Genomic DNA, 25,585 nt, shown 5'->3' with positions numbered 1-25,585 from the left:
GTACTTTGCATAACCGTTTCCTTTCTGAGACAAAAATAAAAAAATAAATGTATTAAAAAAAATCAGATACTGCTTGAAGCGGGTTTGAAGGTTCTTCAGAACCAAAATCACTTCCCAGCACTTTTGGTAACATAAACGCATGTGTGGACAGATCCTGTATTGCTTTTCCCTTGAAACTCAGTCGGATTTGTTTTACTTGTGTATCAAAAGACGTAAACATGCTGCAGACGGACAAAAGATACTGTCTCGCTACTGAAGGTGAACCTATGTGGTAACAAGAAATCGTTTGCAAAAATGATATAACTATATAGAACATAATGAAGATGAAGAGCATGTGGGGGGAGCTGTCGGGATTTCTCTGGGGGGGATGGGACGCACCCTGTCGAACCAGAGAGGCTGAATTTAAAAGAATAAATAAATGAATAACAAAAAAACATTTCCATGGAAATCTCTTCAAAAGACATTGTGGAAATTGTATGATACTGTATTTATTTCATTTGATTTTTAAGATTCTATTTTTCTTTCAAGTTCTGTATATATTGACATTAAAGATCATTATTGACATGCATCCACTGTGGTCTGTGCTGCTTTGTTACATAGCGCTGAGGCAGATTTAACACATGAGTGTGACAGAGCCAGCGTTCATGTGAAGAGGTAACTTCAGTTTTAGTGATCCTTCTGATTTACTTGGTTAGAATATGTGAAGAGCAGAAACAACGGGTACTGTTGAACCCACTTTTGTACCATCTAATAATTCTTTGTAGCACAGATTCAACAAAGTTCTGGAAACACTCATGAGATTTTGTTCAATGTTGATATGATGCAATCACACAGTTAGCTGCACATCCATGATGTGAATCTCCTGTTCCGCCACATCCCAAAGGTGCTCTACTATATTGAACTGGTGACTGTGCAGGACATTTGAGTACACTGATCTCATGTTTGAGATGATCTAAACTATATGACATGGTGTAGCAGTCTGCAGGAAAAACAGTCATCAGATGATGAGTACACTCTGGTCATTTAAAAAAAAAAAATTCCCCCAGGGATCAATAAAGTATTCTGATTCTGATTAAATGACGATCAGCGGCAATAGTTTAGGGTTTAAATTCTCACCTACCATACAAATGTTGCAGCGGAAATCGACTCATCAGACCAGATGATGTTGTTTTCAATCTTCTATTATCTAGTTTTTCCTCACTCACCATCGATAACTCCACAGTTTTCCCTTCTCCTCAGGTTAAGAGCCTTGGTGTCATCCTAGACAGTTCACTTTGCTATAAATCTCACATCAATAATCTCACCCGTTCTGCCTACTTCCATCTACGTAACATTAACAGATTGCTTCCTTCTCTTTCCACCCAGTCTACGTCCATTCTTGTACATAGGCTTGTTACCTCCCGTATTGACTACTGCAATTCTCTTCTGCATGGTCTCCCCCAAAAATCCCTCCATAAGCTTCAACTGGTTCAGAACTCTGCTGCTCACATTATCACCAGAACCCCCTCCTACCAGCACATCACCCCTGTTCTTCAGGAACTTCACTGGCTCCCTGTGAAATTCCGGATAATTTTCAAACTTCTTCTGCTCACCTTCAAGGCTATTCATAACCTCGCTCCTTCTTACCTTTCTGACCTGTTAACCACCACTTGTTCTGCCCGTTCACTTCGTTCTTCTTCTTCTATCCAGCTTACTGTACCTTCCTTCCACCTCACCACCATGGGAAGCAGAGCTTTCAGCTGCTCTGCTCCCAGGCTGTGGAACTCTCTGCCCCCTGAAATAAGAAATATTGGTTCTCTCCCCCAGTTTAAATCCCAACTCAAAACTCATCTGTTCAAATCTGCATATTCACTGTGAATCCACTGTTTGTTCATTTTATCTTGTGCTTTTATTTTATTGTTCTTATTCTGCCATTGTTTTACTAAGTGTTTTATCCTATTGTAAAGTGTCCTTGGGTGACTTGAAAGGCACTCATAAATAAAATTTATTATTATTATTATTATTATTATTATTAGTTTCGGTGAACCCTAGTAAATTGTTGGCTGTTTTCTATTCTTAGCTGACAGAAATGGCACCCATCATGGTCTTCTGCTACTTTAGCCTAGCTGCTTCTAGGTTAGACGTTCAGAGATGCTCTTCTGCACATCTTGGTTGTATCAACTGGTTGTTTGAATTGCTGTTGCCTTCCTATCAGCTCAACGCAGTCTGTTTTATCTTCTATCACCTGGTTATGTGGGAAAATCTCAGCAGATGAGCAGTTTCTGAAACACTCAGGCCAGCCTGAGTCTGCACCAGCAATCATGCCACAATCAAAGTCACTCAATCACCTTCTCCACTGATGTTCAATTTGAACTTCAGCACGTGGCCTTGACCTCACATGTATTGAGTCGCTGCCATGTGACTGGCTGTGTAGATATAGATGTTAATAAGCAGTTGATCCATTGTGATACTCACCCTGAGTGTAATTCTAGTGAAAAACAAACAGAAAAAGAGTTGAGGAAGGAAAAATGTCAATCACCTCCACCTGTGAAAGCATCCCTGTTTTGGAGGTTGTCTCATTGTTGCCCCTCTACTACACCTGGGGCCCGTTCTTCGTACCTCGCTAAGTAAGTTAGCTGGATTAGATTGTTGACGATTTCGCGTGATCCTGGATCAGTCGGTTCCCCGAAGCTCATCCGGGACTTGCTGTCATAGCAACAGAGCCGTAAGCGTAAACCTGCTCGGGAGCAGGTTTACTTTATGTAAACAGGATTAGATCGCGGCCACGCAGGTATGTCCGCTTCATTTATACGAAAGCAACAGCGATAAATAAATAACATCAATGTAACTGAAGATAATGCAGCACTTGATCCTTTTATTGATGTCACACAGATACATACAGGTCATATCCTAAAAAAGGGAAATGTACTATTAACATTCTATTACATGTATGTGATTATTACAGATGTAATTCATATTTCAGAGTAGTAATTGTAAATTACTTCGTGTAATCAAGATGAGAGACCACGGCTATAAAAGCGAAGGTGGATTTGGGAAGCCTGTCGCAGCCATATCCTGTCCGTTTACGCGAGCAACCCATTGCGGAAGGTGCAAGATTGATAAGGAGAGTCCTCAGAATTCAGCGTATATTGCGGGACAGACAGGATCCTTTAGCTCAGCGCGACAGTGTGCTCATAGAGAGATATCGATTTTCCCGTGAGGATATTATTTACTTAACCAACTTGTTGACGAGGGGGTGCAGGACCACCACCTGTCTTTTTTTGCTCTGCCCTTTTCTTGGTTGCTGTTATAAACAAACAAACAGATTATTTCAGGCTCTCTTTCCAAGAGACGAAAAGCAATATAAGTGATAAATATTACCATTCTGTAGAATATTCTTATATTTCACTTTTACTTGTTCCCATGTTCTAGTGGGTCCTGTTGTGGCTCTAATGTGAAAGAGGATATAATATAACAATATAATATAATGTAATATAATATTGGATAATATAGTGTAATATAATAAATCTACCCTACCGCCTACTGGTGTTGGCCAGAGGGGCCGATGGCGCAATATGGCAGCCTGGCTTCTGTCAGTCTGCCCCAGGGCAGCTGTGGCTACAACTGTAGCTGCCTCCACCAGTGTGTGAATGTGAGAGTGAATGAATAGTGGCATTGTAAAGCGCTTTGGGTGCCTTGAAAAGCGCTATATAAATCCAATATATTATTATTATTATTATTATTATTATTAAATTACTTACGAGTTTAATTTGTCAGCAACTTTCTGCCAGCCCTCTCTCCTTGCTTTTGCAGCCTTTGCAGTGTTCCCTTGCGTTCTGATTAAACTCTGAAACTCCTGAAATCCCTCACTCAGGAGTTCTTGCTCTGCTGCCGAAAAATACCGAGCCGAGCGCGCTCCTTCGACATTTTCGCCGACCAATCAGAGGGTTGCCGATCAATGTTTCTACTATCGATGCGTAGCCCCTTTTATGACACCCAGTGATCTCACATTACTGCGTCCAGCTGTACTAATCGTCAACAGCAGGTGTGTTCGGGGAACCGGATTAGCGAGCTCACGGTTAGCGCGATGGTTTGGTCTTGGATGTGTCATTTGATCTTGGATGTAGTGAGCGACGTACGAAGAACGGGCCCCTGTTGTTCATTTTATTGACACCAAAGTAATTGAAACTGATTAACAACACCCTCTGCTACACTACCAGTCAAAAAGTTTGGACACACCTTCTCATTCTTTATTTTCATGACTACTTACGTTGTAGATTCTCACTGAAGGCATCAAAACTATGAATGAGCACATGTGGAATTATGTAGTAAACAAAAACGTCTGAAATAACTCCAAACACGTTTTAGATTCTTTAAAATAGCCACTACTGCTTTGCACACTCTTCATCGCCTGCAATGGTTTCCAACACTCTTGAAGGTGTTCCCAGAGATGCTGAGCACTTGTTGGCTCTTCTGTCGGTCCATTTCATCCCAAACCATCTCGACTGGGTTTAGGTCAGGTGACCGTGGAGGCACTCCATCACTCTCCCTCTTGGTCAAATAGCCCTTACACAGCCTGGAGGTGTGTTTGGGGTCATTGTCCTGTTGAAAACTAAATGATGTTCCAACTAAAATAGCTTTAACAGTTGTGTCAGAAAAAAAAAAGTTTTTCGTTTGCGAACTTGAGTGAACCGGTTCTTTCCAAAATACCTGCGCATCTCGAGCCGCTTCTCCTTCCCTTTGTTCCCCTGCCTCCCCCAACAAACATCAATGACCTGCAGCGGGTTCTAGCCACCACTAGGTGGTATTACCTTCCAGTACATGCCAACTTCCACAAGCGTTGAACACGCAGCGTCCCAGGTTGGATCCGTGTCCTCCTACCCTGATGTAAATCATCAGTCTCGCCTGCTTCCATTTTGTCTGCCCACCCCACCAGCACCACCTCCCCACCCCGCTCCCCTGAGGATATGAGCTCATCTAAGCAGTGGCGTGTTAAAGGAGAAGCGCGCGTCTGCGTGTGAGTGTCTGCGTGTCGGAGCTGTCACGAGCAGACAGCAGAGGATGGAGGGTCTAGGCAGGAAAGCAGATGGATTGAGGCACGAGGACTGCTCCCATCACAATGCGCGCGCGCGCGCACACACACACACACACACACACACACACACACACACACACACACACACACACACACACACACACACACACACACACACACACACACACACACACACACACACACACACACTTTGGCCCAGGGACCAGCTGTTGTCCTTTTCCTGAAACTGTCTGAGCTGACTCCCTCCTTCTCTCTCTGTCCTGGATTAGATGCATTTTGCAGTCATCGTGGGAGCTAAGAGGTAAACAGTGGGGCTAATTGCTTTGACATACTGCTCTTTGTTTTGGCCTCCTGGTGCTAATCAACCACTCGGCTAATAAGTCTGCCTGGCAATGAAAACACCACCGCGCTTAGGCTGGGAGGAAGGAGGAGAGCGGGACAGGTCTCTTCTCCGCTCACTCAAACCGATGCAGTCGTATCTGCAGCCCACACTCGCGTCTCTTCCACGGCTCCCACAGTGCTGCTGTGGCTGGGTAGCGCCCCGCTCAGGTGTGAATCTATTTATCCTCATTAACGAGCGTCTCCCTAAAGTCAGCCAATTAACACGCTGCTCCTAATGAAGCCATTAGCTGTCAGATGAGGTAGAGGCAGTGGCTGTCATCGGCCCACTGTGCGCGTGTTCGCGCGCGCGCGCTCCTGCAGCTAATAAAAGCGGGAGAATTAATGGAGTGAGCGCGTGTGATAATGAGTTAATGTGGAACAAGCAGGACGAGCGGTGATCAGCCCCCTGTCTCAAATGAAGATATCAGACACAGTGATTTACTCACTGCGCCACAAACAGGCCTTTCTTCTGTGTGTGTGTTTCCACGTTCGTGGGTTCCCCTATAAACCTGGCACTTTGTACAGCTTAATCGTGGGCCACGTGTGACCACCCTAACGTCACATCAACAAAAAAGTGCAGCCTGGAAAATGTCAAGCTGTACTGTATCGCTTTGTGTTCACATGTTGCTTAATTGATGGATCACACTGCACAGCGGTAATATAGCTTTAATTGACTGCAAAGGCATGAATGACACAGCCTAGACAGAGAGGAGCAACCGGATGTCAGAGGCAGCTGTTCCACTGACACGATTTTTATTATTAATTACTGACCCGGTGTGGGGGGGGCACACTAGTGATTCTGGGATTTTAAAGGGCTTCATCAGTGACTCCACTCATGTGAGAAACCTGGAAAACTCACACATACAAAAACTAAATTTATGCTTTTGCCAGGAGAGATGGAGCAATCCTTTCTGGAAGAGTCAAACCCACCCAACCTAACAGTTAGCCGACCCTGGTGTCACAATACCAGAGCTGAGGAGGTGAAACTGATTTCAGCTTACACCTGTTTGCAGATGCGCCCCCTTTCTCCCTCCTCATCCTCACCCTGCTTGCTTTTCTTCTGTCTCTCCACCGTCCAGTTGGAAGGTATACAGAGCTGACTGTCCTCCAGTGCATCAGCACCAGCGGCGATAAAGCAGCTGTGAAGTTTGCTCTCTCTCACTGAGACATTGTGCTCCTGCAGGACCAGGAGGTTATAATCCTACAGAGGCTGAAAAATGCTGTGGTGTACATTATAATCGGCCTGCAACAAGTGTGAAACGTGCTGCTAACAAATAGGAACATAAAGACAAGACTCCAAAACAACTAAATCAATTCCCATGAGAGGAAGTTAACTTTTTTTCTTTATGCTCTGAGTCCAGAGCTTATTTATGAAGAATGAATCAAATCTTTCCCTCTTTTCTTCCTCTAGCTTCACCTGAGGCCTCTCAGACTGAACCACTTGGTCCTAACAGATTGTAAGGTGTGTTTTATTGAAGAGTTTGCTTGTCTCCTTGGAAATCTTTGGATCGTTTTCCATAAACATCCACTATAATAATAACTATTTGCTTTACTTCTTTTTATTCCTGTATCAAACGTTGTCATTTTTTAAATTTCTTTAGTCCGCGTAATAGTGGTCATGTTTACTGAACTTTATTTTAAAGTTTTGGTAGGAATATATGTTTGTCATACAAATCCTGCCAGGTCTTAGGCAGTTCGGATTAGGCAAAAGTGAAAAAAAGAGAAATAAAAATGAGGGGCTGAACTGGTCACATGTGGTTGAATACAGCAGGTATCCAGTTCTAAGCAGAAAGGACGCAGTACGATAGGTAACGCAGCAGACACAGCAAACATTAGGAGAGCGGATCATTTTATACACTTTAAGTTAAAGGAAGAGACAGGACTGGTGTCCAAAAGTGAAAGAACCACGTGGCAGACGAGCAGCCGACATTCATTACTCCCATCCTCTCATGTGGTGCTGCTGTTTGGCTCTTCTCTGTGCTCTTGCTATGGCAGATAGACTGCAGCCCTGTCTAATTAAAGAGAAATGTGATGTTGAGTGTCCTTGCTTTAACCTCCAACGTTTTACTGCAAACAGTATATCAGCCCCTTCTGCTCTTTCCTGCCTTCCCCAGAATCTTTGCACCACCTGAAGTTACTTTAATCACAACGTGTTTCAGTCGTTTCACTGAGCTTGACAGATTGTATTAATATTATTATGATTATGGGCAAAGTAACAGTATTAAAAATACAGGAAAACAGTTTATTTAATGGTTTAACTTTCAGACAGATTCTTTGAAAGAGAGAATAGATTAAAAGAGAACAAAAGGTTAGAAGAGATGTAATTATGAAAAAAAAGAAAAGGTGTGAGTCAGCTGCTCCCATTATAATCTGCACGTAAACAACTCTGCTCATCCTCCAAAACTGTTACTGCACAACTTCACCACTCCTGCCTCTCTATTGTCACTCAGTCACTCAGGATCTGATTCAGAAGCTCAATTATTTGCCAGAGCGCCGAGCCGAGCCAACCTGAAGCGTTTTTTTCTCCTTTTTTTTTTTTAAAATAATTACCTGAAGTTCATCATTCAATACCTCTGAAGTATGCTTTCATCTTGCACCTGTTATCTTTTTTCCCTTCTTCTTCTTTACTCAATATCCTTTACACAATCTCCCCAAGTCAGTCATTTTTAAAACTGGTAAGTTATTCACGCCGAGGTGCTGGTTACTCTTTAAAAACATATTTGGATGGGTTTGCATGGGGAAGGAGAGGTGGAAGAGGCTCAAGGATACCGCAGCGCCGCCGTGGACCTTGGCTTGCTTTGCTTTATTTGCTCGGCTTCTGGGTTCTTCCTTCCTTCCAGGGTCATTTTCTTCCTCCCAGAAGCTGGGGGTTATTTCAGACTAAAATAGATGGATAGAATCAATCAGCCATGGTTTTACTTTTCTCTTCTTCTACATTACCCCCCCCCCCCCCCTCCTCTTCACCTCCACCCTCACACCCTTTTCTTTCCCCTTCTCCTCCCTCTCCTCTCTCCTCTCTCTCTCTCTGTCTCCCCCACCCCCCTCTCAGGGCTGCAGACTGAGGAGATGCATAAATTCAGACACATTAGTATTCCAGTCAGGCTCCCCATTTCAAGGCAAGGCCTAGCACCCTTCCGCCTCTCCTCTCCTCCCTCTCCCTCTTTCACTTTCCCTCTCCAGATCTATTTTTGAAACATTTAAGCAGTACTGAATGCATCTACTTATTTCCAAAACCATCCCTAAATTATTTTGGGGCATTATGATGTTTTTCTTTCTTTTTTCTAAAGGGGGAGTACAGCTTTATTTTGCCCTGGCATGGCCAATTATACACAGCCATAGCCTTTGAAATGAGATTCATCTGCTTCTGATTGTGTGTGTGTGTGTGTCTGAGTATATGTGTGTCATTGTGTTTTGCTGTCAGGCCCAGCGGCCCAGGCGATAAATCACGCATGTCTGATTGAGAAGGGCAGAGGGCCCGGACAATAACATTTCAGTGGAACTGCAGGAGAAAGCATCTCAGTTTGCAGTGCAGGGTCTCTGTGAACCACTGGATATTTTACAGCTGTTAGTTGTAGAGATTTATTTATTTATTTGTTATTTATTTGGCAAAAGATGCCTCTTGACATGACATTGAGGCCAAGTGAAGGTTACGCGGCCTAACAATATAATTCACCTAAATATAAGAGTTTGAAAGCAGCATTAAGGGACTGATCTGGTGACTTTGCAGAATTAATCACAAGCTCAGCTCGAACCATTTCCCACACAGAATGCTCCACATTATATACAAGCTTTTAAAAGCAATATTTTTTTAAAGTGCTGTGATTCATTTAAATTATTGCTTTGTTTCCATAACAATAAGAGGAAGCTGTGATTTAAAAAAACAACTTCTGAATAGTCTTTACTTTTCTAAAAAAAAAAAAAAGAAAAAAGAAAATCAGAAGCTGACTTCTGCTTCGGACAGTGAGCAGTTGTAGCAAGAAATGGTTTATTACAACATACATAGTTTATTTCAAAAACATAATACAAGCTTTATACTGAAAATAAATAATTACTTGAGCTGTCATTGAAATTTGGAATAAAACCGCCGAAACAGTTCATTCAGTCTTATTGAAAATAATTTTTTTCTTTGTTTTTTGATTTTTAAATTTTTCGCGTGTTTGTTTGCTTTTTTCTTTCTCTTAAAACACTGCTAATCAAGTGCGTGAATAACTAAGATCATTTATTTAAATTAATGACTTCAAAAGGGTAATATATAAAACTGTACAATATTCGAAAAAATACTTAAGAAATAAACCAAATAACAGGAGTATTTAAGATTATAAAATTTCGATAGTGAACGTACATTAAAATTATAGGCAGGTGTATAGCGTTGCTTTCTAGACTCTCGGCTCTTTCTTGTCCTTTTTCAGAGTCCGCACAGTTTAAATGGTCGAAGATGATCGAAATAAAAAAAGAAGTAAATGAATAAATAGAGCTGCAACTGCGCGTGGCTTCGTACAACCCTCGTAAGCTACAGGCCAAAAGTAAAAGAAAGCAAAACAGTCCTCCAAGAGTCATGTAGAGTGGCTGCACAGCTGGAATGAGGGCCTAAGGTTGCAAATGCACAAAAAGAAAAAAAAAATACAGATCTTCTACGTTACAAAGTAAATGACTGTAAATATGAGGAGAACTAAGGCGTTGGAAAAGCCCGAGGGGGAAGCGTGAGGTGGAGTGTAAAAAATGGCCTCTGGTGCTGGTACAAATCAATTAAGAACAGTAACATTATTATTATTATTATTATTATTATTATTATTGTTATTATTGGTGTTGTTGTTATTATTACTGGTTCCACGCCGCCGATCGTGGGTACAACGGGAGCACGGCGTGTGTGAGGAAAGCCACGAAAACAACAATAAAAACAAAACCATCAGTCCCATCTTATCGTTATTACCGAGCTGATGTTAAAAACGGTGACACACACACGCACACGCATACACACACACGTACAAACCAAAGGCGCTGGCAGGTTATTAGGCACATTTTTTGTATGTATATCCGTGATGGAGAGAAAAAAAAGTGGCGGGCTCTCCCAAAAAAGAAAATAGAAAAAGAAAGGTGATCTGGAATGTGATGTTTGATATGCCGCTATAGGATAATGCCCTCGTGGCAGGAAAAACAATGACGAAGGCTGAACAGGTATCTCTGTTATTGTTTCAGTGCTGGAGGCATCCGGGCGAGTCTGTACCGGGACAGGTGCGGAGGGCTACAAGGTGCCACCGCGCGTCCGAGCGCTCGAGAGTCTGCACCGGGTGGAGGTGGAGGTGTGTGTCGGAGGGGGTGGGGGGCGTGGGGGGGATTCCTCCAGGTGCTTCGGTCAGAGATCATGGCACGAGGAGGCGTCTCCCGCGCTCCCGCTGTGAGAATAGGGTCCCTCGTGGGGCGGCTGCTCTCCGGGCGGTGTCATGCGCTTCTCCTTCTGCCTCCGGTTGCAGAACCACACGCGCACCACCTCCTTCTCCAACTGAAGCGAGTCCGCCAGCGACGTGATCTCCTGCGCGGAAGGCTTGGGACACTTGAGAAAGTGCGTCTCGAGAACTCCCTTCACGCTCACTTCGATGGACGTCCTCTTCTTCCTCTTTCTCCCCTGAGCTGCTATCTTGTCTATACTGCTGGAGCTGCCCGTGGACGAATCCGCCTCCTCCAGCCACTTGTTCAGCAGCGGCTTTAGTTTGCACATGTTTTTAAAGCTCAGCTGCAAAGCCTCGAACCTGCAGATAGTAGTTTGGGAAAAGACGTTACCGTACAGCGTGCCCAGAGCCAAACCCACGTCCGCCTGCGTAAAGCCCAGTTTGATTCTCCTCTGTTTGAACTGCTTGGCAAAGTGCTCCAGCTCGTCCGAAGTCGGCGTTTCCTCGTCGGAGTGGTCGTGGCAGTGGTGTCCGCCGAGGTCGCTGTGCTCGGGGCTAAGTGTGTCCCTGAGGCCCGGGTGCATGCCTTGGCCCTGCGGGTTGGGTGGAGGTGTGAGTCCCCCGTGGTCCAGCATGCCGTTGACAGTGAAGCCCGTCTGGGAGTAGATGTTGATCTGCTGCCCGCTGGTGATCGAGGAGTTGTGGGACACCGGAGTACCCCAGGCTCCCGGGTGGTTGCCATGGTTGTTGTGATGAGGAGAGTGATGCGCTACGTGCGGAGAGCGGTGATGGATGATGCCGAGCTGGAGGTCTTCTCGGCCCGGTTTCACGTCCTGCTGCTCCATGGAGGCCGACCAGGGGCTCCCCTCCGACAGGTTGCTTGCCCACTGGTGCCCGAGGGAGTGCCCGTTCTGGACACTTTGCAGGTAGTCACTCTGGAGCAGTTTCTGATGTCCTCTGTAGGGGCTAGCAGGCTGCATGGCCTGGCTCTCCGGGTGGATCATGGGACTGGAACTGAGCAGGGTGTAGGGGCTAGAGGCAGCTGTGGCCATGCTGGCTGCTCAACCCCACTAATGCTACTGAAGAGAGGGAGCAGCTCAGCCTCTGACATCTCCCTCTCTCCGGAGGCTCAGCAGCAGCTTGGGAGTGACTGACAGCCTCCACCACCACTCACAGTCCGACCGAGACGCGGTGACGACACGTCTCCGCCAATGACGGCGCACACCCGAAACCTCCGCCTCCGGCAGCAGAGCTGCGGGTAGGAAAAGGTTTACAGGCTGTCGAACCGGAAGTGTGTCGGAGTGCTGGTCCAGTGGGTCTGGCTGTGGAATGATGTGAGCGTGGAGCGCAGTTCCTGTTTATTAATTAAAGTTTCCAACTGATTTACGCACGAGTTTATTGCTGCTCCTGTCACCCTTGAGCGCGCGCAAAGAAGGAGATTAAAGCGCAATGGCATTTCTTAGACGTGCCAGCACTTAATTTAAAAGGATACAATTAAACTAAGAGCAGTTCTCACTGCTAATTATTAACTTGGAGAATATTTCCTCAGGTGTTTGTAGAATGACACGTCTGGAGAGAGTGTTTCAGGCAAAATTGCTTTACGCACGGGCTATCCATAATCCCGAGCTTGTGAAAATATAACACACATGTTTGACTTTACTCTTGCCGTCTTTCTCTCCAAAACTGGAATATTCATAAAACACATAGAGATATGAAATAATATTTCTACAAGAGCCCAAAATCCACATCTGCTCACCTGACACATTTTCCCAGAAGGAAAACGTCTCCATGTTACACACGTTCAAAGAGATAAACGCGAGCACAGCCAGTAGACACTTATCACTCCCAGTATTTAAGAATCTCATCAGGTCTTCTCAGAGTTGGGGAAAAAAAGATCTGCAAATCAGCGATCTAACTTAGCGGCGTAATTATATTTGCCATTAGAAGACTGCGTTGCAATCTCCTTATTGGTCTGAAATTCCATTAAATATATTGCTCGAGCTCCCAGGTTAAGCTTGATTTAAATTTGCATACATTTTCATACATTTAGAAGAAATAAAAGAAGGCTGCAGCCACCAGAAAGTCATTAAAGAGCGCCGAGTATAGCCGAGCTACACGCTGCTGGTGGAAGACAGAGGAGGAGGCCGGAGCAAGGTGAGCTGACCGCGGGCTATAGAACTTCGGACAGGGATGTGCTGGAGGGTGGACGGGGCCTCGATAACCGTGGTGGGGTGGGGGTGACAGACGGGCAGTTAGCTGTGAGGATGGCAGGATGTTTGCGCTCTTAACTCTTACATGGTGCAGTAGATTCGCCTGTGGATGGAAGGATAATTAATCAGATACGTTTTGTCGTGTCTTTATTCTCATTCTGCTGCGGCCTTACGTGTAAATTCCCTATGTGTCTGCGTCTGTGGAAGTTGGGTGAAAGTGGCTGAATATTTGATGTGAATGGCAGTGTTGTTCCAGTGGCCTAGTTTGCTGAATTGGGTTGCTTCGTTTGGAGCTGTTATGGGACTGGAGGTGGGGGGGAGAGAATTAAATGCAAAATATAAAGTTATTGCGCAGCGTTAGTAGCGGCTCCCGCAGTTTCATACGTGTCATATTAAATGACACGCACCGTGAAGTGATTTTGGAGGATGGGGGTCTCCATTTCAAAAGAAATAAAAAGGATCTTCCTGGGAAAAAAACAATTAATTAATTATATGTAAGACGAAAAATTGAACAAAATGTAAGATTTTAAATTCAGATTTACTCAAACTAAATTTGAATATAAAAAACATTTTTTTTCTCTTTCTTTTTCATTTTCGGGTCTTTACAAAGATGAAGTCTGCGGGTTTTTTTGTGGTGCATAAAGCAGACAGGAGAGGGACTTTGAGAGGGGGCTGTATTGCTCTCGATAGTCTAAGTTTCTAAGTGTAACAGATGCTTCTCTAGAAACTGCTCCTTGTGCCGATTCCTTTTATTCGCGTCAACATTTTTCTGCCGTCGAGCGCGTTTCCATAGCGAGGCGAATAAAAGGCAAATCCCCGCTCCGCGCCTCCAATAAAGAGCCCATTCACAGATAACCCGAGCCAGCCCTGCTACACTTACACCACGCACTAACACTGCAGACTCTATCTTAAACCAGTGCGCACTAGTGCTAAATAACTCCAACTAACTGACTTATCATTTCTTCATTTTATTTTTATTTTATGTGTGTGTCTTTGTGTGTTAGTGTTGCTTCGTGGAGCGTTTGTTCAGCGGCTTGTTTGTGTTTGCCTGGCGGCTGTAAGCGAGTCTTAACCAGTGATTATCTTCTGACTCGGGCTGTTTACTGTATAAGCAGAGAAGGAAATAAATAGATTTGTTTCACGACTTCATTTAGGCAGACTAAAATAAAATTATAAGGTAAACAAGAAAACAAAAATGGATTCAGTTTTCAGGAAAAAGGAAAAGAAAAGCAGTGTCCCTCCTTCCTCGCGTGGCACGCGTGGGACTGTAAATAAATGCTTCTATTTACACTAAAAAAAAGAAACAGATTCACTCAAAACCGAATGCGAGTAGAGTGTCATATCCACCGTCATGTTTATTAAGGTCTCTAATAAACCGCGTATTGATTGCAAGTTTGAAACATGCACTCGCGAGCGCAACATTTGTGTTCAGCACTGCTGATTAATATCTCATGTGAGGTCACTTTAATTATATATATGCCGCAGAACAGAGCAGAGAGAGACAACATGACAGGTTTCCTTTGGAGAGTCTGAGTCTTGGCTCTATGATGTTTCTAACTTTAAAGGCATTGTTACATTTTTTCCTCTTATAATAATTGACAAGTGCTTCAGTTTTATTGTTATAGTTTGGAAGCTTTTCCCCAAAAAAATATTATTTAAAAAAAATGACAGTGGAGTTGCGTTTCATATGCAAGGTTAGAACTGCAGCTGACAGTCGTGAAGTATTTTATATTGTTTTATTTTGTTTTATTTTGTTTTATTTTTTTTGCCTCGATCTTGGCCGTTCAGGTCACAACATTAATGCTGTAGCTTTTCTATAAATCAGACTCAGTCTGCTGTGGAGACAGCTCTGGGCCTCGGGGCGGGACCTGCCACTTGGTGTCGTGACCTTTGCAAACTTTCCCCACGAAGCTTAAATCTCTGCTCCTCGGTGTTAGAAGCGTGCATGACATAAACGTTATTTCCCGGCTTGTTTCCTATCAAAATAAGAAGGGGGATGAAAACACTTTTATTAATTTGTATTTATGAGGTTCTTGTAGTTTATTTTTCATAAGCACATTTTTTATCATCATCATCATCATTATTATTATTATTATTATTATTATTATTATTATTATTATTATTATTATTATTATTATTATTGTTGTTGTTGTTGTTGTTGTAGTTTCTTTGGTTTGGCTTCTTTTAAAGGAATCTCGATCCATCCATGTCACCTCTGAGTCTAAACTTGTGCTTGTGCTCTCATCCCTGACACCCGCCGCGCACACTTTACAAGCTCCCAGACAGTAAAATCGATATCCCCATTAACCCGTGACGTCGCTAATAAAGGATAGTGACACCGGAGGGGAGTGTGTGTTTGTGAGGGGGTGGGTGGGGTGCGTCTTTTACAGAAACACACCCGAAACTAAAATGTCTTTTAAAAATTATTTATCATTTTTTTAAAGCGCTGGTTTTGACACGGAGCTGTCAGTCACAGACTCCATTGTTACCTCTGTGTTTGTGTCCAGCAGAGGTTTTAAACACACACACACACACACACACACACACACACACACACACACACACACACACACACACACACACACACACACACACACATCGGACACGCCAGTGAGTGAGTGTAGCCGACGTGGAGCTAAAACTCATCCCCATGAGAGCACGCCGGTGTAAATGTACATTCATAATGCATGAAGCCAGGTGCGTTTGTTTGGTCTGCACTGTTCAAGAGGCAGTTTGTCTCACTGTGTGTGTGTGAGAGAGAGAGTCAGACATCTGCGCATCATGGCATAGAGAAGGTCTTCAACAGGTTTAGAATGAAGACTTTTGTGGAAACAAATCTATGTGAAGGTTATCCCATTTTCAGATTTTCCACCGGAAAAGTCCATTATGTTATTTATGGGGCGGGGGGGGGGGGGGGGGGGGGGGGGTAGATAACGGGGGTAGATAACGTCTAACATGGGCACTGGTGATCAGAGCTTTAGCACTGCAGCAACACAAAATGTGTCATTCATTAAGAACAAATTTTTATAAAATGTTACTTTTATTTTGAAAATTTCCCCCCTCAAACAGAGATTAACAAGACCTTTCCTGCTTCCTGTGACCTCTAACATTTATTTAATCTGTGAAGGAAAAGTGCAGTGAACAGATTTGGGGAGGGAGATCTTAGATTAAATTTAAAAAGCAGTGGAAAATTTCATGCAGATAGGTTCAATGAATCTATTTAGCAGTCTCAGGCTATGGGGATCAGGTTAATAGTTATTTTGTCTGTTTTTCTTGTTGTTATTATTATTATTTATATTGTTTTCCCCACATAAACAGATGTCCTAAAAATACAAAATGAAAAAGAATCAATACACAATTAATCAAGCATCATGACTATATCATTTTTAAAGTAATAAGTAAAGTAAAATACAGAAATATGCAATCAAAATAATGTTTAAATTGCAAAGTCCCTCTAAAATGAAGTCATTTAATTTTCCTGGAGGATTCAGAAGGACACAGAGTCCAGCAAAGACTTTGAATAAATGTCTAAGGTGTGGATATTAGTATTCCAACTATGATGCGAATCCCAGCGTAAAATTGTTTTTGGGTTTGTAGTTAATTAGAAAATGAATTCAGTCAAAACAACACACACAGGCCCGGGGTCAGGGAGTCTTTCAGCTCCCCGAAACGTCTTCAGTCTTTACACGCAGAGAACAAACACTCTCTGCAAAAGCAACTGTTGGAATATTATTATTATTGTTATTATTATTATTTTTTCTCTATCTGCAAGGATTTGAAACGCCCGAAAAAAATAGAAACTGTTTGTCCCTCTTGCCTTCTGTCAAACAAAGGTAATGTTTGTCAAAGAGATTATTCACTGCTCTGTGTGTGTGTCTGTGTGTGTGTGTGTTACAGGTGCTGTTTGCAGAAGAGGCTAGAATATTGTTCCTGGGTCAGTGAAGGCACCACAGCTGGTAAAAAAAAAAAGAGAAAAAGATCTACATAACATTAGCATATGTTAAACTTCAAACTGTTCACACAGACACACGTGAACATAAACACAGAATATCTTTAAAAGAGACCCATGAAGAAGAGTAAGAGTCTACAGAAATGTGATGTATGCTCTTCAGACCCTCTCCAGCTCCTCGTCCACATGCCCTTCTTCTGCTCCTCTTCTGCATTGAGAGCCGAGAGCTTGGGGAGGAGGAGTTGGGGGTGTTTCTGAGGCCTTTGATGGCACCAACGAGCAGGAGAAAAGGACTCCGGAGAAAAGAAGGGCGAGAACTTATCCACTAAAGATCTACCTTTCCTCTTGCCGAGTTTTCCTTCAAATCACCCTCAAAAGTCAAATGCAGTCTGCGTTTAATGAATGGCCCTGCTGAATTTTATGTAGAATATGAGCAAGTTCTCTGCCACAGCTAAACAACCAGCCAGCACAACATTCCTTCCCTTGTGGCCTACAAAGCCACACACACACACACACACACACACACACACACACACACACACACACACACACACACACACACACACACACACACACACACACACACAGGTCCCTCTGAAGGAGCAGGCGGAGCCGGCAGTTGTACATCTGCATTTCAAACACAGACTCTCTGGGATTCATTATTAATTAGCCTGCTGAGCCCTGGAGGACTGGTGATGCTGCCATCACACACACACACACACACACACACACACACACACACACACACACACACACACACACACACACACACACACACACACACACACCTCATGACCTCTTTGCCCCCTCTACGTGAGCGTTGCTTTCCTCCCTCAGATCCCGTCACCTCCCCCTGATTTCCCAGCTCAGTGTAACGGTAAGGATGATGAATTACAGCGGTAGATGGTTTTATTAAGCAAAGCACAGTGTATGCTGTGTTTAAACCATCATAATCAATCCAGTTGTTTATCACAGCAGAATGCTAAATGACACACAAGCCCGGAGAGCTGTCCTGGTACTTACATCACCTCAATAAACGACGCAAAACTCCCCTCTGCCTTTGTTCACCTCGTTCTTCGCCGTTCGTCGGAAATGCAAAGTTGTGCTTTTTGGGGATTTTTTTGCTTGTCTCTAATTCGGGACTGTGTTTTCTGCATGTGCAGCTCTGCGCATTAACCTCCACCAGCGGCACACAGAGGCACATCAGAAAGACGCATACGGTGATTATGCATGAGCAACGGTGTCTCCAGGGCCTATGAGAGTGAGACAGAGAGAGAGCAAGAGAGACATCAAACACATCGAAGCAAGAACACTCTGTCGACAACACACGTCCCGAGTTGGGGGCGACGCAGTTTGCGAAAATAAACACGTTGGGGAGAAACAAACACGCTGTCTTTTTGGGTTTATAGATTTCTCTGCTATTGTGTGTCCCTGCTTTGGCCCACGGTTGAATTAGCATGCAGGAGGCCGACGCTGGAGATCGTTCAAGAGCATCAGATTGCGCAGGATGGGCTGCTGACTGCTAATATCCGAACACGGAACACGTCTTTCTTTTATTAATTGAAAGGCTTTCTCGCAGCTACTGAAAATTGAAGAAGTTGGCGCAACATGTGTGTCCATCCAGCAGTCCATCATTACAGCTCAGATACTATTACCATTGCCACAGGGGCCATAAAGTGGGCAGACTGTGATCTCCCACTCCACATCATCACCTCTCCTACTGGCTCGCCCAAGGCTATAACCTGGGCTCTGATAGGGCAAGAGGCTCTGGCAGTAATCTGAACATAATAATTGAACAGGACTCTGTGATCAGCTCCTGCATCTAAAGTCTTACATTTAGGCCTCGCAGTGGCTGAAGCTGCTGCTCGGCTGTCACCTTCTATCGCTGCTCAAACTGCACGAGAGTAAATTATACCCACGTACTGCAGCATCCCTGCGAGGGTCAGCGCCTCTTGAACCAATTTGATCTGATTCAGAGCCAGCAGTGGACCTCCATGGAGCACACACACACACACACACACACACACACACACACACACACACACACACACACACACACACACACACACACACACACACACACTTACTTCCTGGATTTGTAGAGATGGCTGTGTAGCAGTGCAGCATGAGTTTGAAAGGGGAAAAGACCACTTGTGGACAACACAGCGGAGCCTTTGTTAGATGTGTAACGAAGAATGTGGGGCAATCGAAAAATCTGCACAAATGTTGTTACAAGTTCTTACTCCGAAAGGGAATTCTCGATCCCGGTTCCGAGCATTCCCCCTCGGCACCAGCGCTTTCCTTCAAAGGAATGTACATATGATTTTTGGTTTCATACCAATTCCACCTGGAGTCTCGAAGGGAAGAATAACAAATATGGGAAACATTTAATCCAGAATAATATGTTTATCCAGAGACCTGTGGACTCGGGGAGGAATGGACCCCCTCTGATGTGGTCTGCTGCCAGTGTGTGTGTGTGTGTTTGAGTTGGATGTGTAAGACCCTCCACCCCCTGGGGCCAGGAACTTTGGGTGAGGAGGAAGAGAGGCCTAACACACTCTCAGATTTCGAAAGTGTGTTTGTGTGTGAGGTTTGTTAGTGTGCATGGGATACAGGATGTGACCAAGTCGGGCAGCAAGTAAGGAGCTGGACAGAACCGCAGTAAAAACCAGAAGCGGCTCAGTGATGCTGTTGATAATGAAAACATAAATTTAAACTTGCTAACCTCCCTCTGTATTTCTGCAAGTGGGGTTAAGTGTTCAGAAAATACTCAAAACTTGAAGAAAAATCCAGTTTGATTGAAGCTGTTTTGTTTTTTCGTTTGTTTTTTGGCACCATTTTTGGGGAGATTTGTGAATTTTGCAACAAAGTCACACAATGTTGGAGGGTTAGGGTTAACCCAAAGGAGACTAAACTTTTTCCTAATTCATGCTACCCTGCCCTTTAACCTATGACAATGAAGCATTGCATACTAAAATGGTGTATTTGTCATCTTCGTTACACATATGGTTGGAGAGGAATTAGCTGAAATCTTTGGCTTCTAAAAGCTATAAAAACTTGAGGTTTTAAGATATATTCATGCAGTGTGTGAGTTTGTGAAGTTATGGCATCAGTTATGGCACTGAAAAAAAGTGTGTTGTGCAGCACTCTCCGTGCCCTTTCATATTTGGTTTCTTGAAATTTTCTTTCAAGGTTAACTTTGACTTTGGACGCTAACAGTGAAGGTCAAGGTCAAATGTTTTTCCAGCCTAGGTACACATGTTCCACAAGGCCTAGTTTATTGTTGTGAAGTTTGCAGGCCATCTGTAAGAAATTATGGGATTTCTAAGAAAATTAAATCATCTTGAGCTGATTTTGGTATCTACCATCAGACCAAATGATATCTTGAAAACTGTGAATGCTAAACTGCTAACAAATACACAGGCAAACAAACAGAACTGATTACATACTCTGTCCCTTCTGGGAAATAATAATAATAATAATATTTTATTCGATCCATTGAATAGAGTTACTTTGCATAATTCCCAGTTCAAAAGCAGTGACACAGTTCAGCCTCTGTCTTTAGCTATTAGCACGCTTTACTCTCTAAAGCTCCAGTCAGCCATTTTTTGAGGTTATTTAATTGAAAAAAAGAATGTTGTAATCATAAATATACATAGTTTAGTATGTCACTGCGTATTCCAACAAATTATGTTGATGTTCATGAACTTAGAATCAATCCATTAAAAAAACATAGGAGCAGTAACGGTAGCTAGCAGAGGCTAACAACAGCTAGCAGAGGATATTAGCAGCTAACAAAAACAGGAGCGCTTACTGAGAGGAAAGTTCAGGATATCCTCAATGACTCATCTCAGTATCACTGTCACCGGACACAAGTGAACTTCACAGACTTATCAACGTGTTCCTTTCACAAAGAATAAACAGACATGGACACCATCTGAGGTAAACATCGGACTGACAGCCTACCCTCACTACAAATAAATGATAGCCGGACTTGTTAAGATTATACACTTGATGTGGGCGAAGTAAGAAATCAGAATTTAGTTGACTGCAATCTGCAATTTAATCATGTCCAACAGTTTTACATGCTGTATCTTTAAACCAGCTTTCTTCTGATTGGAAACCCCCCAAAACACTTTTGCACTCTTACGTCGCGCTCAGATAGAAAATGCTAGACGCTGTAAGCTGGCTCCTAGCACATGCAACAACTCCGGGTGTGTTTGCATGGCAGGTGAGCCTCTAAATGATCACACTGTTCCTATCCTCCTTCTCTGTAAGTGTAAAGGCCCTTCGATCAGAATCAAAATGTTTTGCACAACCAGAAACTTGTGATGATTTAGCATCTAGCTGTGACTTACAGCCAAACTCTGCTGCAGATTATTTCATGGTCATGCAGGTCATAGCTTTGACCAACAAATGATTGAATGGCAGCACAGATTTGACCATCAATCACAAGTCACATCACAACTGTGTTTCCGCCCATGATGATCCCACTGTCATAAAAAGCCACAGCAAACTCTTTGTCAACATTTACAATACACTGTGATGGCATTTGGGATATGTAACCCAACAGCCATTTTTTACCAGCTTATGAACACTGTCTTGAGTGACCTTCCATCCTGCAATTTGTACCTGGATATATCTATTGCCACTCTAGCAACTTTTGCAGCTCTTTCACCTCAAACTTGGCAAAGTGTGAGTTTGGGAAGGCTTTCGTGACAGATCTAGGTAAACAGATTGGATGTGGGCAAGTGTGTCCCTAACAGCAGTGGCGGCTGCCATCTTGGCCTACCCTATACCCACCACAAGTCACTTTGGCCGTTTCTAGGTTTAGTTGGGTATTACAAGCTTTTATGCCATCACTTCTCAGCAGTAGTCTGGAAAGACATAAAAATTCTGTATCCTATGTATCATAAAGGCTCTGGAAGTTTGCTAATCTGTCTTTTGTGCTTCCGGCCCAGTTGGATCTCTCTGGTTGATGTGGATGAGTTGGGGAAAGGTAGAAATGGTGGTTTTAAACTCACGTAGTAGGAAGAGACTGCTAGTTAATGTGAATGCTGATGAAACGTGAGAATTTGCCTTTTACAAAAACAAACCCAACATGGCATCACCTCTGCATACTATAAACATATCAGTATGCCAAAAGTACTAAATCCGACTCTTGCTCTTTCCTTGCTGACGCTTGCTGACGGCTCCTTCCCTCTGAATGAAGGTCTTATTGTGGCAATGTCAGCTGTCTCAAGGGCATCCAGAACAAAGAAGCTTTTCAGCCCTCTGCATATCCTCCACTCATCCTTTACTCTCTCACTTCGCTCTCTTTTCGCTCAGTCTCGCCCTGTTCAGTCTGACTCCCGTATCATGCAAACGTCTCATTTGTTTGCACGTTTTCGTCTTTTTCCCCCTCCTCACAGCGTTCTCCCCTCTGCGTTTTCCTGTGAGAGGGATCGTTGCTGGTGAGCACGCGTGCAGGAGCGGGTTAATGTATATAAAATTATAAAATATTAAAGGATTAATCCCTTGGCAGGTTTTGTGATTTTTAGATCCCAGATGCAGACTGGGCTTCCACTGTTGTGTGAGTGCGCGTGCGTGTCTTTCGGTGCTCGCGTAAATGTCCTGCATGTATCTGTGCCTGGCAGAGTGTGGAGGCAGGAGGAGAGGGATGCACGGAGGCAGCAGCAGCTGGTGGAGATACACAGTGTCAAGAGAGCTCGCAGATACACAGAGAGAGAGGACAACAGAGGATGCCTCCTTGGCCGACTGTGTGGAAGGGGGGGACAGTGGAGCATAACAAACAGGATCCACCTTTCTGCTTGGCTAATTTTCTCCATTAAAACAGCCCAGCAGGGGCCTCAGCAGTCCACCAGCTGGAACAGAGGTTATTTTAGTGCCTGTCTTTCACCAGGGTGTGTGTGTCACTTGCATCTATTCTGGCATATGAATCTGCAGATTGGGGAAGCATAAAGATCTTCCATAGGAACAGTTTCAATACACCAATGTTAATTTCCTTCCCTGCAGTCGTGCATAAACAAATAAAATCTTCACAGTTGTCTGCTGGATGTTTTTTTCTCTCTCCCTGCTGGGTGTAGCTATAATATGTTCACTGCTGATATTGATGCACATGCTCATATTTGCCCAGTCATCTCTTTATGTGGCTAAAGTCATCAGCCCTCCTTTTCCTATGTCTCAGTCAGATCCTAAACTAATCCCCAACCCTGCTACTCTGACAAGAAAATCCTCTGTTTTAATGCATGCACACACACACGGCGTCTTCCTCTTTCACCTCCCTGCCCTCGCACCCCCCATCATTCAAACGCACACACATGCCACACACTTTCAGGTTTATCCCTCTGTGTACCTGTGCACAGCATCTCTCTATACGTTTTCGTGATTTGCACACATATTAGCATTTCTAATACCTGTTATGCTAATATCTTCACAGTGTGGTGGCATTTTTGCAAATTCATACGGTGATGAAATTTCTCCTTTTGTTCACACAAAGTAGAGTTTGGCTGCGTGCTATCATTATGGAAGAGACTGTCGGGAAATGTTATCCAAATTCTGCTACGGTCCATTGAATGTCAGCAAATATAATCACATAAGAGACATTTCAGATTTAGGGAAAATATGTGTTGTTACTGAAACAAAGCATTAGAAATGCTAAATGTGCTTGAAAAGGATCATAATGGTTCTAGATGAGCGGGACTGTGTTTTGAAAATGATCTAATAAAATTAGGAAAAACATGGTTTGTGCACGCATGCTGACAATTTTGCTTTGGATTGCATTCGTGAAATACGAAGGAGAAATACCGTCTCAATTACAAAAAAATGTCTGCCAAGTTTTACTCACCAAGGCTTGGATACATTTTTTCTTCACAGTCTAGATTCCCCTCTGTCCTCTCTCTCTTCTTCTTCTTTTTTGGAGTTATTAGCCTTCATTAAATTTGCATCCATGACCCTGACTCCTACTGGCTGGGGCTATACTCCTCCAGCCAATCAAAATTCTGTTGATATGAATAACTTTGCTATGCTGTAGTGACAGTCATGGCTTCAGCTGTAAGTGAAGCTGTACAGGCTAGTAGTCTTTTAACCAGAGTTTCTAGAACTGGAAGGGAAAAACCTGTCCTCGCCGGCTTGATCTCTGAAATGACCACAAACTCTTACGAATGCATTATGTGGTGATGAGGCTCCAGCTATTCCAGAAACCAGAGAGCCTCTATTCAAAAGCGGAGGGAAGATTTGTACTGGCTTTACTGAAAGATGGCTCTCAGTAAGGAGACTTGAGTTTGCCTTCTCTTTTCAGATTTTAGGAAAGCACTTTTTTTTTACCTTTTTCATGCTTTGGTTTGGTTTAAGCACCAGAGCCACTTGGTTGGGATTACGAAGGCATGGTCATTATGTATAAATAAATAAACACATGTAAGATCTCCAACATGTTAACAAATGTGGTGGACGTTGAATTGAGTAGGACGGATCTCCCTGAGATGAGGAGAATCTTGTTGGACAGTCAAAGTTAGTGTGAAGACATCATAGCCATTTCATATTTGGGTGAGATTGGACTTTCTGTTGCACTGCTGAGAACTGATCAGGAGTTAGAGCATTAGCTAACAAATGAAAACGTTTTCTTTTATATTCTAACCATGTAACCTGAGTTGGCTAGCTTTGTTATAGTACCACATAGAATATTCCCTAACCTTAGGCGTTAGCCTGCGTGCGCTAGTTGCTAAACATAATGAGTGTCTGTATCTCAGTGGAGACAGAAATACACCATTAATTTGTGTAACAGCTGAAGAGGTTTGCAAACAAACAAACACTGAAATGACTATTTTTGTGATTTTGTATTTGATTTCTGATATAAATTTACTAAACCATACACAAGAGCCAATGCTTATATGGTAGAACAGTAAGACTTTTTCTCTGCTAAGCTAGCTACCTCTAGCAGGGCTTAAGCTATATTTGTGGTGAATCAGTATTTAGTTTACTGAATTACTGTTGCAGTTACAGTTATGTTGTTACTTGTATTACAAGGTTCTACAAACGGTGAACAAACAAAAGAAAAAAAAAAAGCAAACAGACATGTTTTTTTCTTCCTGGACACTCAAGCTACAATAATTTCAGTTTGTGTACCAGAGAAAGAAAATGATGGCGCGATTTTTGAGGGGTGGTGATATGGACATTATGTTTATTTTATTTTTTTGCAACAACAAGCATAATGGTGAAACACAAATGGCATCCAGGAAAGAAACAACTGCATTTATTGCTAACACAATTTGGCTCTGCAAGTATCTGCACTAAAACCATGCTAACACTAAGCTAGCCAAAAACCCAGAATGACGTTAAAACTGAGTGAATCCTGACCACAGCCTCACGGCCAGAATCTGAACTTTAACAAGTAACAAAGGGACTTGTTAAAGTTAAAGTTTAACAAGTCTGACTACAAGCAGTCAGACTTGTAGCCTCTGTTTCTATTTGTACATGGTTCTTATATTACATCACTTTGAAGTAGCTTTGGGCTGGTTTTCAACTTTGCTTTCTGTTGTTAGTTTTGGGTTTATTCATAAAAACTAAAAGAATGTCCTTATCAGGATTTCTGTTGGTGTGTGGAACTGTAGGGGCATTTTAATGG

General features: G+C 43.2%; 1 protein-coding gene and 1 long non-coding RNA gene across 2 annotated transcripts; one reads left to right on the top strand and one right to left on the bottom strand.

Annotated features, from left to right (window-relative positions):
* Window positions 1-9,368: 9,368 nt before the first annotated feature.
* LOC146677311 (POU domain, class 3, transcription factor 4-like) lies at window positions 9,369-11,965 on the bottom strand. Its single transcript, XM_085420485.1, has one exon. It carries the CDS (start codon window positions 11,853-11,855, stop codon window positions 10,770-10,772), a length of 1,086 nt encoding a protein of 361 aa, XP_085276611.1. The 5' UTR covers window positions 11,856-11,965; the 3' UTR covers window positions 9,369-10,769.
* A 944-nt stretch (window positions 11,966-12,909) lies between these two features.
* Window positions 12,910-17,744, top strand: LOC146677310 (uncharacterized). Its single transcript, XR_014907549.1, has 2 exons — window positions 12,910-12,957; window positions 16,911-17,744. It is a non-coding gene; the product is annotated as an uncharacterized LOC146677310 (long non-coding RNA).
* The last annotated feature ends 7,841 nt before the right edge of the window (window positions 17,745-25,585 follow it).

This window comes from Rhamphochromis longiceps, linkage group LG2 (genome assembly GCF_057381845.1).
Source record: "Rhamphochromis longiceps isolate RC_006_pf linkage group LG2, R_longiceps_female_GT1.1, whole genome shotgun sequence".
Taxonomy (NCBI): domain Eukaryota; kingdom Metazoa; phylum Chordata; class Actinopteri; order Cichliformes; family Cichlidae; genus Rhamphochromis; species Rhamphochromis longiceps.
This window is presented reverse-complemented; position numbering and strand designations above follow the sequence as displayed.

Excerpts from the sequence above, each read along its gene's own strand:
- LOC146677311 (XM_085420485.1), bottom strand. The coding sequence starts at position 11,855 with ATGGCCACAGCTGCCTCTAGCCCCTACACCCTGCTCAGTTCCAGTCCC.